The sequence below is a fragment of the Lycorma delicatula genome, chromosome 8, assembly GCF_047948215.1.
Source record: "Lycorma delicatula isolate Av1 chromosome 8, ASM4794821v1, whole genome shotgun sequence".
Classification (NCBI taxonomy): Eukaryota; Metazoa; Arthropoda; class Insecta; order Hemiptera; family Fulgoridae; genus Lycorma; species Lycorma delicatula.
The window spans coordinates 65,558,662-65,576,423 of NC_134462.1; the positions used below are offsets into that span (position 1 = coordinate 65,558,662).

At 27.0% G+C, this 17,762-nt stretch overlaps 1 protein-coding gene across 11 annotated transcripts in view; it reads right to left on the reverse strand.

The window, feature by feature from the left end:
- The window catches only part of trio (trio Rho guanine nucleotide exchange factor), a 1,562,448-nt gene that overhangs the window by 804,456 nt on the left and 740,230 nt on the right, over positions 1-17,762 (reverse strand). For all 11 annotated transcript variants that reach the window (XM_075373360.1, XM_075373356.1, XM_075373361.1 and 8 more), the window contains one exon: positions 3,697-3,810. In XM_075373360.1, the coding sequence (XP_075229475.1) occupies positions 3,697-3,810 (114 nt within the window). The remainder of the gene's footprint in view (positions 1-3,696; positions 3,811-17,762) is intronic.

Sequence of the window (17,762 nt, forward strand, 5' to 3'; positions counted from 1 at the left end):
TTCTTCCCCTTTGTTTTTTAACTTTAAGGTAGACTGCAGCCTGTTTATTTTGACAGTTTGGCATTCGAAAGTGTTCTAAAATATGTGGCTCTGTGATGACTGGGGAACTGAAAATGAAATGGAAATTACTACCTATAAAACTACTGTATCTATAACTCATCTGTCTATGCCAGACAATCCAGATGCACTGGTTCCACAACCACCTCTTTAACATAACAAGATGAGGAAAAGGATAAAGTTACAAAAAACATGGCTAATAATCATAGTAATTGATGCCATAACACTAAAAAAGGAAGAGAGAAGGGGACAAATTTCAGTCTAACTTATCTACAAGAAGGAATTGGAAAGACTTTTGTACTATTTTTTTCAAATCATGATCATTTAAGGTGTTGTCCCAAGAAAGGTAGTGTTTTGGTGCTGATCAAAATTCAATAGAATCATCTTTCCTGGATCAGTTTTCCTGAAGCAATTTTAAAGCTCCTGAACGATTCATATTCTCAATTATGGACAGAGGCACAAGCCAAGATAAAACAATAAATTTTCTGTGAGTAATATGAAAAACAGCTGCTTTTGAAACATTCTTCAATACTCTAAAAGTTATAGTTAAATATAATAACTGTACCTCTTTTTTCTATATAATCACCATTTAATTAACATGGTTGCTTTGAACACAATGTAATTTATTATGGCTGCTCACCACATCGTAAGTTCTGAACATGACACCATGGAAATAAACCTACTTTTGACAATATAGCATATAACTGACCCAAACAAACATGATGGTAGAAACCGAATCATAGTATAATTTGTTTTTTTCAACAAACTAAAAGAACCTGATTTTAAATGTCATAGATTATAAGTAAAAGTGGTAAAACATAATTTAAAAATTGACATTAGTTTTAACTTATTTTGTAAGAAAAAATTAATACTTATTATACTTTTAACTCGGTACAAGTTTTTCTTATAAATTGTTTAAAAATATGAGATAATTAGATGCTGAATAGTTTAAATTTTATCATTAAACATAGTAAAATCACTATGGTTATCAATCATGTTTTTGCACAAAGTTGAAGAATACAACTTAAAGCTGAGTTTTAACACTTCCTTAAACACTTAAGTATCAAAAATAAATAAAAAATTTCTCTACAACATAATTATTTATGTTGTTAACATTCTTAATGTTGTGAAAGAGTTTCTTTCTTTTCTTTCCTTTCTTAGTTTATTACACTGCCTTTCCACGAATTAAATCTTCCAAAAATTTGTTTCACTTAATATTACAAAATTTTTTAAATAATTAAATGATTTATTTTTTGCAGATTTTTTTTTGGAAATTTTACTTCAAACAGGACTTGCATTTATCATACTTATTTATAACTGGTTAATTTACAGCCCTTATTTTTGTTTGATCATAGGAGAGAAAAAATACTGTATATTACTCTAGCATGTTTAAACATTTTAAATGAAAATATTTACTCAGCAAAATTATATTGGCTTGGATTCTTCATGCTCATAAATGTATATGACTACACCTTACTCTATTAATTAAAAAAAAATAAAAACAAAATTTGAATTTATTTTTATTTTCAGTCATTTGACTGGTTTGATGCAGCTCTCCAAGATTGCCTATCTAGTGCTAGTTGTTTCATTTCAGTATACCCTCTACATCCTACATCCCTAACAATTTGTTTTACATATTCCAAACGTGGCCTGCCTTTCTTTCTTTTTCCTGTTTAGCCTCCGGTAACTACCGTTTAGATAATTCTTCAGAGGATGAATGAGGATGATATGTATGAGTGTAAATGAAGTGTAGTCTTGTACATTCTCAGTTCGACCATTCCTGAGATGTGTGGTTAATTGAAACCCAACCACCAAAGAACACCGGTATCCACGATCTAGTATTCAAATCCATGTAAAAATATCTGGCTTTACTAGGACTTGAACGCTGAAATGTGGCCTGCCTACACAATTTTTTCCTTCTACCTGTCCTTCCAATATTAAAGCGACTATTCCAGGATGCCTTAGTATGTGGCCTATAAGTCTGTCTCTTCTTTTAACTAGATTTTTCCAAATCCATCTTTCTTCATCCATCTTCAACACCTCTTCATATGTCACTTTATCCACCCATCTGATTTTTAACATTCTCCTATAGCACCACATTTCAAAAGCTTCTAATCTTTTCTTCTCAGATACTCCGATTGTCCAAGTTTCACTTCCATATAAAGCGACACTCCAAACATATACTTTCAAAATTTGAATAGGCCTACTGTATTTTAATACACATGTCAATATAGGTGATATTATTTTTATACCAATCTCTGGTGTATTTTGTTGGTTATTAGGTACTTAACAGGTTAAGTCATTGAATAAATATGAATTCAAATACATCTAAATAAAATAATTACGATATACCACTGTTTATAAAATGCTTTTGGACTGGTTTAAGAAATAGTCAGATCTTTAAATATTTCCTTAATAGATTGTAAAGTTTATTAAAAAATCTATATTAAATAAAATAACAATTTACTGAGAAGATTAACATCTGTTTGTCAAAGACTGCAGAAGTACTGGTTCGAAAAATTGATTTCCTTCCCATGCTGCTATATAATACAAATTTGATAAGATAAATCAAATTTATCTCTAATACCTTTCTTTTATGACACAAAACACACAATAGATAAAACAGGATCTCAAAATACAAAAAATATGCATCTGAAATGGTTAAATGGATCTGAAAAGGTGGTGTGTAGGCTGACGCACAGAAAGAGGAACCTCATGGAACAATTCTGATAATAAGGAAACATTGTTGACATCACATTATTAAACTTATGTTTTTAGTGTATATAAGTTTTATAAATGAAGAAAAATTTAAATTATTTTCATTTACAATTACCCTGCTGTGATATAGTCTACTAAAATTATAACAAAAAATAACAATTTTTTATATGAAACGTTTTTAATTTAACATATTTTATCTGTTTTAATTATATTACATTATTTACATGTACAAATGTTTACAAAATAAAATATTTTTTCATATAAGAACTTCGTTGTAAATTTCAGAAAATTAACAAAAAACAGGTAAAAAAAATTCTCTATACAAAAATAATCTATAAGAAAAATTTAGAAATTGGTTTTTAGATATTTACATGAAAATTACACACCCCAAAATTCAAGTTGATATCTTCATTAGTTACCAATAAATTTAAAAAAATGCCAGTTTAAAAAAAAAATCAAAATCCATTGTGGCCCTTTACACTTGTAATTTCAAAAATCTTGAAATTACTTTTAGATATTCAGATTGAGATATGACACACCAAAATTGAAGTTAATATCTTCATTTGTTACCAAGAAATTAAAAAAATAGTAGATTTCATTTTTACTACATTTTAACCCTTTAAACTCTGAATTAAAAAAAAATCATTTCTTAATATGCACTTATACCATAAGAAAAACATATAGACAAATATTCATCAATTTATCTTCAGTAGTTTTTGCGGAGCATCGATCAATCAGTCACTTGGGACATGTTCTTTTATATATATATATATATATATAGAGAGAGAGAGAGAGATTTATTCAATAATTAACTTAAACAAAATAAAAATTTGTATTTAAAAGTTATAATTTTTTTGAATTATGGTATAGATCATATAATACAGTATTGTACAATGTACAAAAGATCACAAATTTACAAACCAGTCTCATATCAATCCATTGAGCATGATCATAGTGTAATGTTCCTTCCAAATCTGAGGTAAGCTGACTTGTGTCTATAATCTTTGGTAAAGCTTCTAAACTAATCATACTCGTCTGTAACAGAACAAGAGAATATATACACAATTAATTTTAGCAACCATAGTAAAATACTACTTAATTGAAAATAAATAATTAAAAACTGATAGATTATTTTGTAAATATTTTCATCTACAACTATAAAAATGTGAAAGTGAAAAATATAAAAAATGTTTAAAAAAATCTTTTCTAAGTTCAAGAAAACCACTTTTTATCTATTAATAAATGGTAAATGGCAGGTGGCATTTTCTTCAAGCAAAAAATCCAAAATGTTTATAACTCATCATATATAATGGTTGAAGAGTGGATTACAATATATATATGGCTTAACTTAATCCACCCACAGAAATAAGAAAATTCTTACCTTAATTTTTATTTCTTTGTAATTTTTACAATAGTACTTTTGTGGGTTCCTGCATTATCAGTTGTATATAAAATTTGTATACAATTACATATTAAAAGATTAAAAGTATATATATACATATGCAAAAGCATATGAAGTCATTAACTAAAAATAAAAGAAAAACATATTTTAACCTGTATGTGGCTAGCCAAATACTAATAGTGCTATTTGAATAAATGAAAATTTCATGTATTATCTATGAAGTTGCTGCTATCTATTGCAGCCTTTATGAGTATATCTCCCTCAAAATCTGACTGTAGGTTGATTAAAAGTTGAAACTTTACTTATATTTATAAATATAATATTTTTCCAAAATATCTAAACTTTTAATTATTTTTTTTAACTTCCAATATTTCTAGATTAGTATAACATCATAAATAAAATGTTTATTATTTATAAGATGATCCGTAACATTAGAAAAGCCCAATTTTTTATTTTTATACCTAAAATGTTCTTGAAATTTGGCTTTAAATGATCTATTGTTTTACCTACATAAATATCCTCACAATCATTACATTTTATCTTATAAACCCCACATAAATTTTATAAATCAGTATTATTATTGTTTTTTAAATATTTTATTATGTGACTGTTAGTTTTATATGCAGGTTTAAATTTATCCTTGTCATAAACTTTGGTTATTTTTTCAACAATACTATTGGTGTATCAATATTTTAAGTAAATATTATCAACTTTCTGTGTTATGTATTGGTCTTAAAGTTATTGTACTATTAAGTTTTGATATTTGTTTTTTATATATATTATCAATTAACAAAGTATTACATCCATTTTGAATTGCAATTTGTTTTATAGTATTTATTTCTGTGTTTAATTTCTCTTAATTATTTTGTGTATAATGGATAGCTCTATTAATCAAGTTTGTATAGATGTTAATTTTATGAGACCAAGGATGATTTGATTTTCTATGAATTATTGTTTTATTCGCTAATTTGTTTCCTGTATACCGAAGATACAATATAATGATTTAAAATTTACTTTTGAAATAGATAACAGAACAATATATTTCCTAGATGTTAGTATTGAAATAACAATAATAATAAAAAACTTCAAGCCTACATAAAAGATTTGGAGTTTTAATTCTTTTAATTATAATCGTACTTGATACCGTAGTCAAAATTTTCCCAACTCCCTTGTCATGAAAACAACACATGCGATGAATTAAAAATTTACAAATAGATTTACAATCTAGATTGTGGATACCGGTGTTCATTGGTGGTTGGGTTTCAATTAACCACACATATCAAGAGTGGTCAAACTGAGACTGCACAAGACTACACTTCATTTAGACTCATACATATCATCCTCTGAAGTATCATCTGAAAGGTAATTACCGGAGGCTAAACAGGAAAAAGAAAGAAAGAAAGATAGATTTACAATGTGTTGTGTTTTTTACAATAATAAAATACTCTTATTAAAATCTGATAAAAACTGTAATTATTAATATAAAACATTTTTTTTAACTTTTTAGACATTTTTTTTTAGAATTTGTGAGTTATTTTTTATAGCAGTTATTTATTACATGAAAATGTGAGTTAAATATCATAAATAATATAAGTGTTTTATTCTTTTTTAATAATAAATAAAAATAAATACCTTAATCTTTGATATATATATACATATATATACTAGCAAAATTTGGAATTAAACATCAATAACATATACACATGTACACTCAAATACCTATATTCATATAAAAACATTAAAAGAAGGATTAATAATACGATTCAGAAAAAGAGATGAGAAGTATAAAGCAGAATATTTGTTCCAACCCAGTTTTCAATTTAAATCAAACAGGCGAGAGATGTTTGCATTTCAGCATTACCCAGTTGAAATGAAAAAAAAAGATGTATGAGAAAAATATGAAACAACTCTTTAATATCCTGTACCTCTCATTTTACTGTTTTTTTGTTTTTTTTTTTAATACCTTTTTGTATAAATAATGAAACTGCACCGTCAGGTGTAACTAATTAATCTATATTCAAATCAATTTGGATTAAAATAAAACAAAATATTAATTCTTAAAACCAGAAATCTTTATTATTATAATATTAATCTTCCTATATTCTGACTTTCATTTAACTCCAGTTAAACTGAATAAAACCCTTACACAATAAATTATTAATAAAATTATTCAAGGAAAAATACAATATTAAAAATGAGCAAAAACCGAGTATAAAACGCCTTCCCCATATTCCATCAATAAATACTTATTGATTAATATGATATTAATCAATTGTGATATTTATCAAATCGTACTTATTACTTTACTAACTGATTTTTTTCTTTCATTTGTGTTGCTGCAATCACAACTTTATAATTAATTCTTATATAAACTCCACACTGAATACTTTCTAGTTATATAGAAAGTTGATCACTTTGCTTGTTCTGGTAACTGAACTTAATAAAATGAATGTCTCATAAAGTATTCAACTCTAAAGTATATCTGGACCTATAAAACAGTACAGGTATAACTGTATCTCAGATTGGTAAACAACAACATTACTTTCACATTGGATACCAACTGATATGATTAGTATCAACTAACAAAAACTGAGTAGTAGAAGCCTAGAAAAAGGATAAAACCAACAAACTGCATTACCTCTAACTTCATATAGAAATATCCATTTATTTTATTTTTTTCATCGATTCATAAAAGTTTTATCTGTTAGGTAAATGATACTTTAAAGTCTAAATACAACCAATTAGAAGTTGGGAGCAACAAACTAAAAAGGGCACAATAACTTGATTCGTATTTCATTAAACTCATGTGGTTAAAGTTAGATAAGTCAGTATCTTTTTAAAACTATGTTTCACGTATGAAAACTATTTTCTGTAAAAGTATTGCAAAACTTTTAATCGATTTAAAAGTACCAGTCAGTGTCTTTTCTAAACCTGTCAATAAATCTATTGAAAGAAACAAATTAAATTATAGCATTATTATTAGGAATGATGACAAAGAAAAGCATATGATTGATGATCACAGGATTCTTCATTAATCAGCAACTACAAAAAAAAAGTAATAAATAAATCTGAGGATGAACAATTAAAAAACTTTCAGAAGACCACTACTCAATAACAGTACTTCAACAGGGCTTACAGGTTAAATATAGGTAATTTGGATAAACAAATGCTATTTGTTTTAGCTTATATACATTATGAACTGCTCTGATGATGTTTTAATCATTTTTATCATTTTAGTCTGCATAGAGTGTGAGTGAATCTAGGTAAATAATTAATTTGCGTTCAGAGTGTCAGTGAATCTAGGTCAATAAACAGTCAGTTGGATCAAACACTTTTCGGGTCAGTTTTTAGCATGTAAAACCCAAGATATTTAGTTCTTAAAGTCTGAGGTACGGATGTCTCATAAAGATAAATAGATGAACAATTTTGACATTTTGCAACGAAGTAAAAGATATTTGCAGAGACTTTTTAGACTTAATTTTCATAACAGAGTTTATAAACCATACTTCAAGATTAATATAAACAATTTAACAACAAGGTGCTTTTGCTAATTTATGGTGCATCATGCAGGCCATCTGAGAATGTAAAATAACTGTATTGTAAGAGTAAAAGACAATGAAAATTGTGCGTTGTGCTATTCCCATAAACAATGAAAGACAAATTGATATGTATTGATAAGTAAGAAAAAGACTGAAGAATAATATAAAATGAGAACAAGAATTTAAGTACAAATATACGATAATCAACCAATATGACCAAAAATTTAATTGTTTTTAAAATTACATTTACAAAGTTTTAAAATTCTTGAGAAAAATTTTTTTTTATATACTCTACAACTTAGTATACAGAGAAAGAGTTTGATACCTTATTCATAAAACTCAAAGTTTTTAAAAACGTTATAAATCAATATTTAAAATACAATTATTAATTTTATTTATAAGTAACATCTCTACATTTTTTCCTTTTTATCAATACAAATCTCAAACAAATTCCTTAAGAGAGTTTATTTATTCAATTTGGATTACTTAATCAAATTAAAATATTCATTTATACTCGCTTCAGTAAATAATATTCAAAAATATTTCTTGACACGTTTTTACTTTCCCATCTAGATAGGGCTACAGCAAAGCTAAGAGCTATAGAAGGGAACGTATTATAATCGGTTCAATTTGGGGATATGTGGTTTTCACTGGATCTTGACATTTTGACACCTAAGGAACCCAAAAAACCAGATGGAAATTTTCTGGATGTTAATGTTCATATGTATGAGTATTTGATGTTGTCCTCTAAATCACCTTATATCTCCAGAATTGCTGAACTGGTTTTGATCAAACTTGGTCAGATTACTTCTATATTTGGGGCATTGATGTCATTAAATTTTAAACTTAAAAGTCAAGGGGGTGAGGCTGTAGAGCAAGGTCACTTTCAGTACCTCAAGATTTCACCTAATTAAGGTCAAATTTTTCTTAGGCACATTTGTTAACAATTAAAAAGCAACAATATTTGCAAAAAATTTTGTTTTTAAAAAGGACCCCAAAAAAAGGTGTTGCAGTCATCTGCTATGTTTTGACATCACAAGTGAGCAATAGAATTAAATATATGAATAATATTTCAAGTGTAAAAAAAAATTAACTCGGTCTGGCTAGCTCTTGAACTCAACTGCCGGGTTGAATCAGTACCAGATGCGTTAAGCCTCGCGGCTACACCAGTCTGCCAACTGTACAAGCAAAATTTGTTCTATGTAAGTTGTGAAATTACACTAGTTTAGTTAGTGCTGATCATCACTGGTCGGCACTAACTATATGTGTGTAAGTCTCCGATGTGGGTAAGTTGTACAACTGTGTTGTCAGCATTTTTTTTCATTATTTTTAAATTTTATTTAAAAAAAAAATTAATTATTTTACACGAGTAATATTTTTTTCATAGCACTTGTGATCTTTGGATTATAATTTACATACTAAGACTCTTCAATCTGTTTATCTGAGATTTTAATTCATTCATTGATACTACAAGAAGATTCACACAGTCAGCAAATTGTTTTCACCAACTTATTGATTTTTACTTATCTTCCCACCAACTCAAAGGAGGATTGCATTCAATTATGTTGAGTCAGAGATTGTTTGATATCAATGAAAACTAATACTTTAAAGATTTGATGTAATATCTAAAGAAAAATCTATATTTAATCTGCAGTAGGTTATTTAGTCGTATTACTTATCTTTTATCCATTATAACTTTTTTGTTATTATATATAACTTTTTTAAATCTATTTATGCATTATTTTCTATAGTATATCAAAGCTAATAAAACTATTTTGATCTGCTCATAGTTTTCTTACTGGGTTCTGTCTTTTATCAGATAATGAAATACATCATAGAATATATTTTTTAAATACTTTAATAAATTTTTATTTTTTTTGTGGGAAAAACGGTATTCCTATCTGCCATTTATCTTAGTCAAATACCCAGAGCCACACTGCACGGGACCAAAAAGATCACCACAGCGGGTCACTAATAAAATTAAGACAATTCATTAAATATCTATTTAATGAAGTCAGTATCACCATTCTGAAATTACAAGGACCAAGTAGACAAACAACAAAAACATAATACCTTATTCCTGGTGTAGATAGTTAAATAAGTCAAGTTTGTTATTTTATTTTTAATATATTGTAAAATTATTTAACTACTTCGATGAAATTAATGCAAATACAATTGTTCAAGTAATTGCTGCCATGGTATAATACCTTGGTTAGGTGTAATTATTCTATATATATTAATTTGCTGGTTCATAATAAATAAATAAATTTTTGTTCAGTTCATATACCACAATAGTTTAATATAACCTTTAATTTTTTACAGTATAAATATTACATTGTAAAAAATGACTGATATATGAATTAAGAGTGAACATGATTACTCTATGAGGTATGGCGTAAGACCAAACAATACAGAATTAGATACATTATTAATATCAATTATCAGTTGTTAACAAAGCTAGCTGAATAAAGACAAATTCAAATTATTTACTATTCAAAGACAAATTCTTACTATTTTACAATGAGTAAGAAGAACTATACAGTTTATATATTTATTTACTTTTACAAATAATAAGGAGATGAAACATGAGTCTTAACACAATGTTTTTTACTATGAACAAGATTTATAATGTAAACAAAAATAAAACTGAGTGGTTTTATTTTTATTACGAAGTTGGCAGTATCATTTCATAGTAGCATATAATGTTTGTGAAGTCTTAAATTTTAAATCACCTTAAGCATGCTGTAAAATGTATTTGATTACAATTCGTTTGGGTGAACTAAACAGTTCACTGTATTTTGATAAATAAAAACAGTAATATAGTAAACATTTTATTTCTATCCCATTAATTTTTACGGTAATTTCTTCTGGGTTAATTAATTTTTATAAAATAATAAATAATTAAAAAGCAAATGTGGTACATTTTAAAGATATAACATATATTTTAAAGCATATCAAAAATGATATATATTATATTCTCATAAGTCTGTACTTTGTTCTGTGGGTGTTTCTGAAGACCCTTAACAACACTGTTCAGAAGAAAATATACAGTAGCATGGTTACTTCTATATCAGTTGGTCTCCGGTTCAATTCGCAGTAAGGATCTGGTATTTTTCATATTTCTCGCTAAAAAACATGTATAAAAAGCCTGTATGGGGTCTTAATAACAATTAATAAATAAAAAAGAATATATACAAACATTAATTAGCTAGTTCAGCTGAAAAAAAAATTATATATCTATGCAAACTCGGCTCGATTTCTTTAGAAAAAAACAAGGTACCAATAAATAAACAAATAAACCAGATTCACACTAAAAAAAAATTGCTATTTAAACCAAATTTACTCATTATCCAACTATTCACTCATTTTTATCAAAAAATTAAGGTTTTTTTCTACGCAACTTTAAAGTAAGAAGGAAGTTCTCAAATGAACCTGAATGGTTTTTTTTTTAAATATATATTATTTTTTAAAATATACATGTCTACTAAGATATTTTGAAGACAATCAAAATTTTTTGTCATCAATATCATTACTGTGAATTGTTATAGCTTTTTCATATGTGTCATTGTAAAATTCACAGTTTTTCATGCAAAAATTTGGGAATATTAAATGAAAAATTAAAAAAAAAAATTTTTAATTCTTGCTATCACAGAACCTTAGCTCATATTAACTAGTAGTCTTTGAATGGTACATTGTTTCTTTGCGTTCTTTTTCTTGCTTACATCAAGACACAAATAACTTGCATTTTTATTTTTATTTTTTTGAGTTTTTGATAAAATCAAAAAAGTTTACATAATTAATATTTTTTTTTTAGTTTTTTGCCTTCTTTTTAATACTGGTTTTATACAAGTATAAATACACATATTTTTAATACATTTATTTATGATTTGTTGATCGACTGTGATAAGATGTAACTAAAGAATAATAAAAAAAATTGCTCCCTTTTAAAACATATGATAATACATATTTCCAGCAATTTTTTAGTAAAAGTTGCTCAGATTCTTCTTAACTTATGTTTCAGGAAGAGCATAAAAAATATAACATTACATTTAAAAAAAAATTAAATATCTAATTTTTTTTACTTTTATTAAGGGATTACATTCCTTAGTAGGTTAAAAAATGCAATTTTTATTAAGAAAAAATTTTTTATTTGAAACAATATTCTTTTAAGCAAAGATAGTTCAATCGTACTTTAAGATCATAGGTTCTCTACAACCTGATTCTTAATTATAGTATCATTTTCAATAATTAATACAGTATTAAAACAGTATGAGCTCATTATGTTTTAGTAAAATTTGATCTTTCAACTAATTTTAAAATGACACTTTTCAAAATGAGAAATATTGCATAAAACGTCATGGTATAGCTAGATATTTAATTATTTATTTTTAACTCCAGGACCATCAGTAGGTAATAATTTAAAGGATGGTTGAATTATTTTTTGGCATGTGAAAATGCCAAAAAATAATTCAACCATCCAGCCTGAACAGGATTTGAACCTTTGGATGAAAGGCCAAGATGCTAGATATTTAATAAGAGTACAAAGTAATGAATTTGAGATTGAGAAATATACCAGAGATAAAGAATATTATTAAAACTATAAATCTTTTAATCAAAGAACTGAAAAAAAATTTAATAAATACAGCAGTGATTCCCAAACTGTGCGCCAAAGCCTCTTCACAAGGGCGCCGTGAGATATTGTAAAAACTTCATAATTAGTTGAACTAAGACATTTATAATTATTAATTTAATGTTAATAAAGTAAAAAAATAATGACGATACATGAGTTTTATTTATTTTTATCTCTTACTTACGAGTAGTCATACTTTTACTTAAGGTAGGGCGTCATGGAAAATTTTTAATTGAAAAAGGCCACCACAACTCGGAAAAGTTTGGGAACCACTGAAATACAACATTTTCATAGCTTTTATTTCCATTTTCAGTGACTGGTACTGTTCTTGTCTTTACCACCAGTCAATGTGATTGGAGGAGATTTTTATAAGTAATACATAAATTTGAAAATGTAATCAAAAAGTGTGTTGCATGTAAATATATTAAACATAGACTATATTCAGGATTAAATAACATATTGCATATATTATGTTGATAAGGAATGTATTAAAAGAGTAATGTGTGTAGCAATATATATAATAATAATAATATATTTATATATATATATATATATATATAAGATAGAGAGAGAGAAAATAAATAATATTTTGCTAAACGATTTTTGATAAACAATTTTATTTTATGTAAAGTATATTTTATTTGCTTTCATCTAAAAACAACCTCCTCCAGAAATCAAAGTTTAAAAGTTTCTCAAAGCTAAACAAACCCTTATAATAAAATCCAATTAACTTGCAGCTACAGTGCAACATATCAAATTACAAATCATCTTTGATGTTTTTTATCTTTACATAATATTTTTAATTTAAAAAAATAGAACATTTACAATTTGGTCATGTTTAATAATAATATGATATATAAAAAAATATAGAGTAATAAAACTTTATTTGAATTGTATAAAAACAATAAGCAATATATTTATTTGTTATGTGTTGTAAAGAACTCTTGAAATTTAATTAAGTTAAATGAATAAGAATGATATATAATTTTTAAAGAGATATTTCTGGCTCAAAAGATTTAACATATTTTACTACAACAAAAAACTGCAGAACTTCTTGAATTAAATTAACCTTTTCAATCACAGTTAATTAAGAATAAAAAGATATTTCTTGAACTGATTAATAATAAAAAAAAAACATTAAAAAATTTATAGAGAATAATTTTCGTAAAAATTTAACAATCACAAAAATTGTGGCAAAATTTAATTTTTTTGTAGATTAACTTCTTGAGAAAACACATTGTAGAAAAAATTTTAAGTTACAAACATTAAAGAAAAGAAAAAAAATTTCATTTTTTGTAGAATTTTTTATTTTTATTTTAAACAAGGTTTGCCTATCTATATGAAAAGTATTTTTTATAAACTATTTATAAAATGGATCAATTTAAATAAAAAATTTAAAGAACAAACAAACTGTGATTAATTTATGTAATGAAGCATGCTAAAACTTTTTGAGTAAATTCAATCATAACATAGTGAAACCGGGACAAAAATAAAACTAATTTGTGGTAAATATTAATTTTTTGTAATTTTAAAATTGAATTACATAAGAGTGACGCTGAAAGAAATCCCTGTTAATTTAATATTTAAAATATACAATTACGTAAAATTAAAATAATTAGGTTATCACTTGATATTCTAGTTTTCTCTACAGAACTATCTTTCAAAAGTAAATCAGTGTCTTTAGTACATAACTGTTTTAAAAAGTAGTATTTATTAAAGACAGTATAATATTAAACTCTATTTTTGAAGTGTAACCAGGCAATATTAATGACTGTTGGAGCAATGCAAGCTTTTTTCTTTCTAAAATCTAAATTAGGAATAACATGATATCATTATTGATGTTTTTACTTTCTAATCTAGATAGTGCATCCTATAGCAGAGTTATAGCTCTAGAAGGGAAAGTACTGTAATCAGATCAATTTGGACATATGCGCTTTTCACTGGATCTTGACCTTTTGACACCTAAGGAACCCAAAAAACCGGGCAGAAATTTTCCAGATGTTACTGTTGGTATGTACATGCATGAGTTAGGTGTTGGCCTCTAAATCACCTTATATCTCCAGAACTATTGAACCTATTTTAACCAAACTTGGTCAGAATACGTCTACATATGAGGCATTGATGCCATTAAATTTTCAACTTAAAAGATCAAGGCGGATAAGGTTGTAGAACAAGGTCATCCTCAGTATCTCGAGATTTTATCTAATTACGGTCATATTTTTCTTAGGCCGATTTGTTAATAATTAAAAATTAATAGTATTTGCAAAAAAAAAGGTTTGCAAAATCGCACTTCCACCATGAAAAATGCTGTTGTAGCCGTCTGCTATGTTGCAAAGACACAGGTGTGCAGTAGAATTAAATAAAGGAATAATATTTAAAGAGTAAAAAAGTAACTCGGTCTGGCTGCTTCTCGAACTCGATCGCCCCGTTGACTCGGTACCTCGTGCGTTAAGCCTCCCGGCCATACTAGTCTGCCGACCGTGCAAGCGAAATTTGTTCTATGTAAGGTGGGAAATTACATTATTTTAGTAGTATCGACCTTCGTCGCTAGTACCGCCACACCCGCGCGAATTAAACACGGTATGCGCGCGTACTTTAGTTAGAATCATTGAATGAAATAAACGAAAAAATATTATATTTAAAGAGAATGATAAATACTTTAAATTAAGTTTTGTATATAAGTATACGAGACTAATTTTTTCTTTGTTCATAGACAAAAATTCTCTACTTTGTCATATCTACAAAAGTTAAGACATTAAATTATAAAAAATAGACTACCATCTGGTATGGACAGTGTCCCAGAAATAAAAAGTACACCAGCACAAAAAAAAAATCAATGAACTTCAAACAAAATACAGAACACGATTTCGGGGAAAAAAGGTTCATCAATAAATTCGGTATGGTCAAGCGAGATTAAATTTCGAAGTTTTAATACACATAAATTATTATTCTGATTTCACATCGTTTAAATATTTTCCCCAGCATCACGATAATTTAATCCACGTTCAAATCATTAAAAAAAAATTGTGTAATTTTAATTAAAAAAATATATTGGATTACATCAGCCTAAATAATTTCCAATAACGTAACTACCCATTAAATAAGTAAAAATAAAACGTGTTAAAAAAGGTTACTGACCGAAAATAAAACAGAAAGCTTTAGTATAAAAAAAAAACGAATGAAATCACTTTTAAGAAAGGATTTTTATTTTTATTTTTTTGTAACTTACTACGTGTGATATAGAAATGGTGATGGCGGAAAAAAGTAACTACATGGTGGAAATTTTAGGAAGAAGATGGGGGAAAATAAAGGCTGCATTCCGATTGGCTGTAATGCTATACAACTCGTAAGTAGCAACTTACAAACCTTCCACCCTTTTTAAAACCTTAACAGACGACATCTTATAAGATGATAATACTGAAATGACGCTATATCATCACTTTTAAAAGAAAACGTAAGTCAATGATCATATCAAATTTACTAGAAAACCGTATGTGGTCAACATATTTCTGATACGTAACGATAATTCAAACACATATTCCATCTAGTTCGAATAATTCATTAATTATTAGTAAAATAATAATTATTATAAACAAATTAATAATTTATTAATTAATAAATACATTAACTTATTAATAATTTATATTAATAATATAAATCTGTATAAAGCAAATCGATTTCTTGAAACAAAAAATCCTGACAAAACGACCTCAAAATAGATGTCGATTCAGAGAATACATCAATATCGTTCTGAACTACTAACAAATTTAATTAAAAGGGGTGAAATATTTACAAAGAAAAATGAAAATAACTTCGAAATTTTACAAATATATAATCTGGAAGATAAAAACATTTTTTTTCTAATAAAAACAAATTATTTTCCAGAAAAGATTTATACTTTTAAAATAGAATCTTTCAATAGTTCTATTGAAAAATTTAATAAAATGAAATCTGTTTATAAAAGGCATACGGGTCCCTTTAAAAAAGATTTTGTGTGTTCGTGCATGTGTGTATGTGAATATTGCATACAAAAAGTTAAAATCCAGCTAACGTCAAAGTGAATATGACTGATAACAAAGGTGGAATTGGGGCGTGTGTACATTAGATACAGCTTACTGAGCGGGTATTTTACTCTTCTTTTTTTAAGTAAAAAATGAAACATTTCGTAATATATTACTGGCCAATTAAAAAAATAACTAGAAATACAGAATTTGCACCGTAAAATAATATAATATCAAATAATTATTGAGACATAAAATATATTCAAAACATAATTTTCACCAACACGAATGTACAATTACATATATATACTAGCTAGCTCCTCGTTTCAGGTTCGCCCGCGCTATGTGGTTATTTGCGTTTCCCGTAGCGGTCAATCTTTTTATTTTATGTTTTTTAGTCAAGTAATCGGAGGCAGGTGCAGCCAGTCATATACACAAATAACGGTGGCAGTGGCTGTGTCGGTTGAGCCACAGCAAAAAAAAATTTAACCACAAACCTTAAAAAAATCGGAATTAAAAAAAATCTGAAAACGGTTTTGAAATATTTATCTGAACAGAATTTGCAAGGCCAAATTTACTGAATATTGCGATTACTATTGTCGGGATTGGGAAAATTTGCAATCACAGTTCAAAATGTTTTTTTACCTTTCTTCATCCCTTTACAAGGTCGAATTTAAAAACCTCTAGAAATTGTTTTGTTAACATGAAGATAACTCACCATATTATTTACTCAACAAAAATCAGGTTGATTTCTTTATTTGTTACCGAGAAATTAAAAAAATAACATAATTTCAACAAAAAAAAATTCAAAAATTCATTTTAACCCTTGAAACTCGGAATTTCAAAAAATCTAGAAATTGGTTTTTAGATATTCATAATCATTCAGTTCAAACCCAGCTCACACAGTGATAGACACTCACAGTTCACTATTCATTAAAGTCTGCCTTCAACCGTCAAATCTCTATTATTACATCATATATATATATATATATATATATATATATATATAACAATGAATGTTTATCTGTCTGTATGTCTCTTATGCCGTCCTAAACCGTTCATCCGATAGCGATGAAACTTTGGGGAATGGTTGGACGCATGCCAGAGAAGGTTTCTGAATTAGTTTGGACCCGCTAGGTAGCGCTGGCGTCGAGATATTTCGAAAAATTGCATTTATGGTCAGATTTGCCTCATATTCAGAATACATGTTACTTAAATGGAAAGAGTTATCTCTGCAAAAATGAACCCGCTAGATGGCGCTGGGGCTGAGATATTTAGAAAAATTATATTTATGGACCGATTTGGTTCATATTCAGAATATGAATATTAGAAAATAAATATTTTTGCAATACCTATACCCGCTCGGTGGGGCCGGTGTCGACGACATATTTACGAAACAAACAAACAAATATACA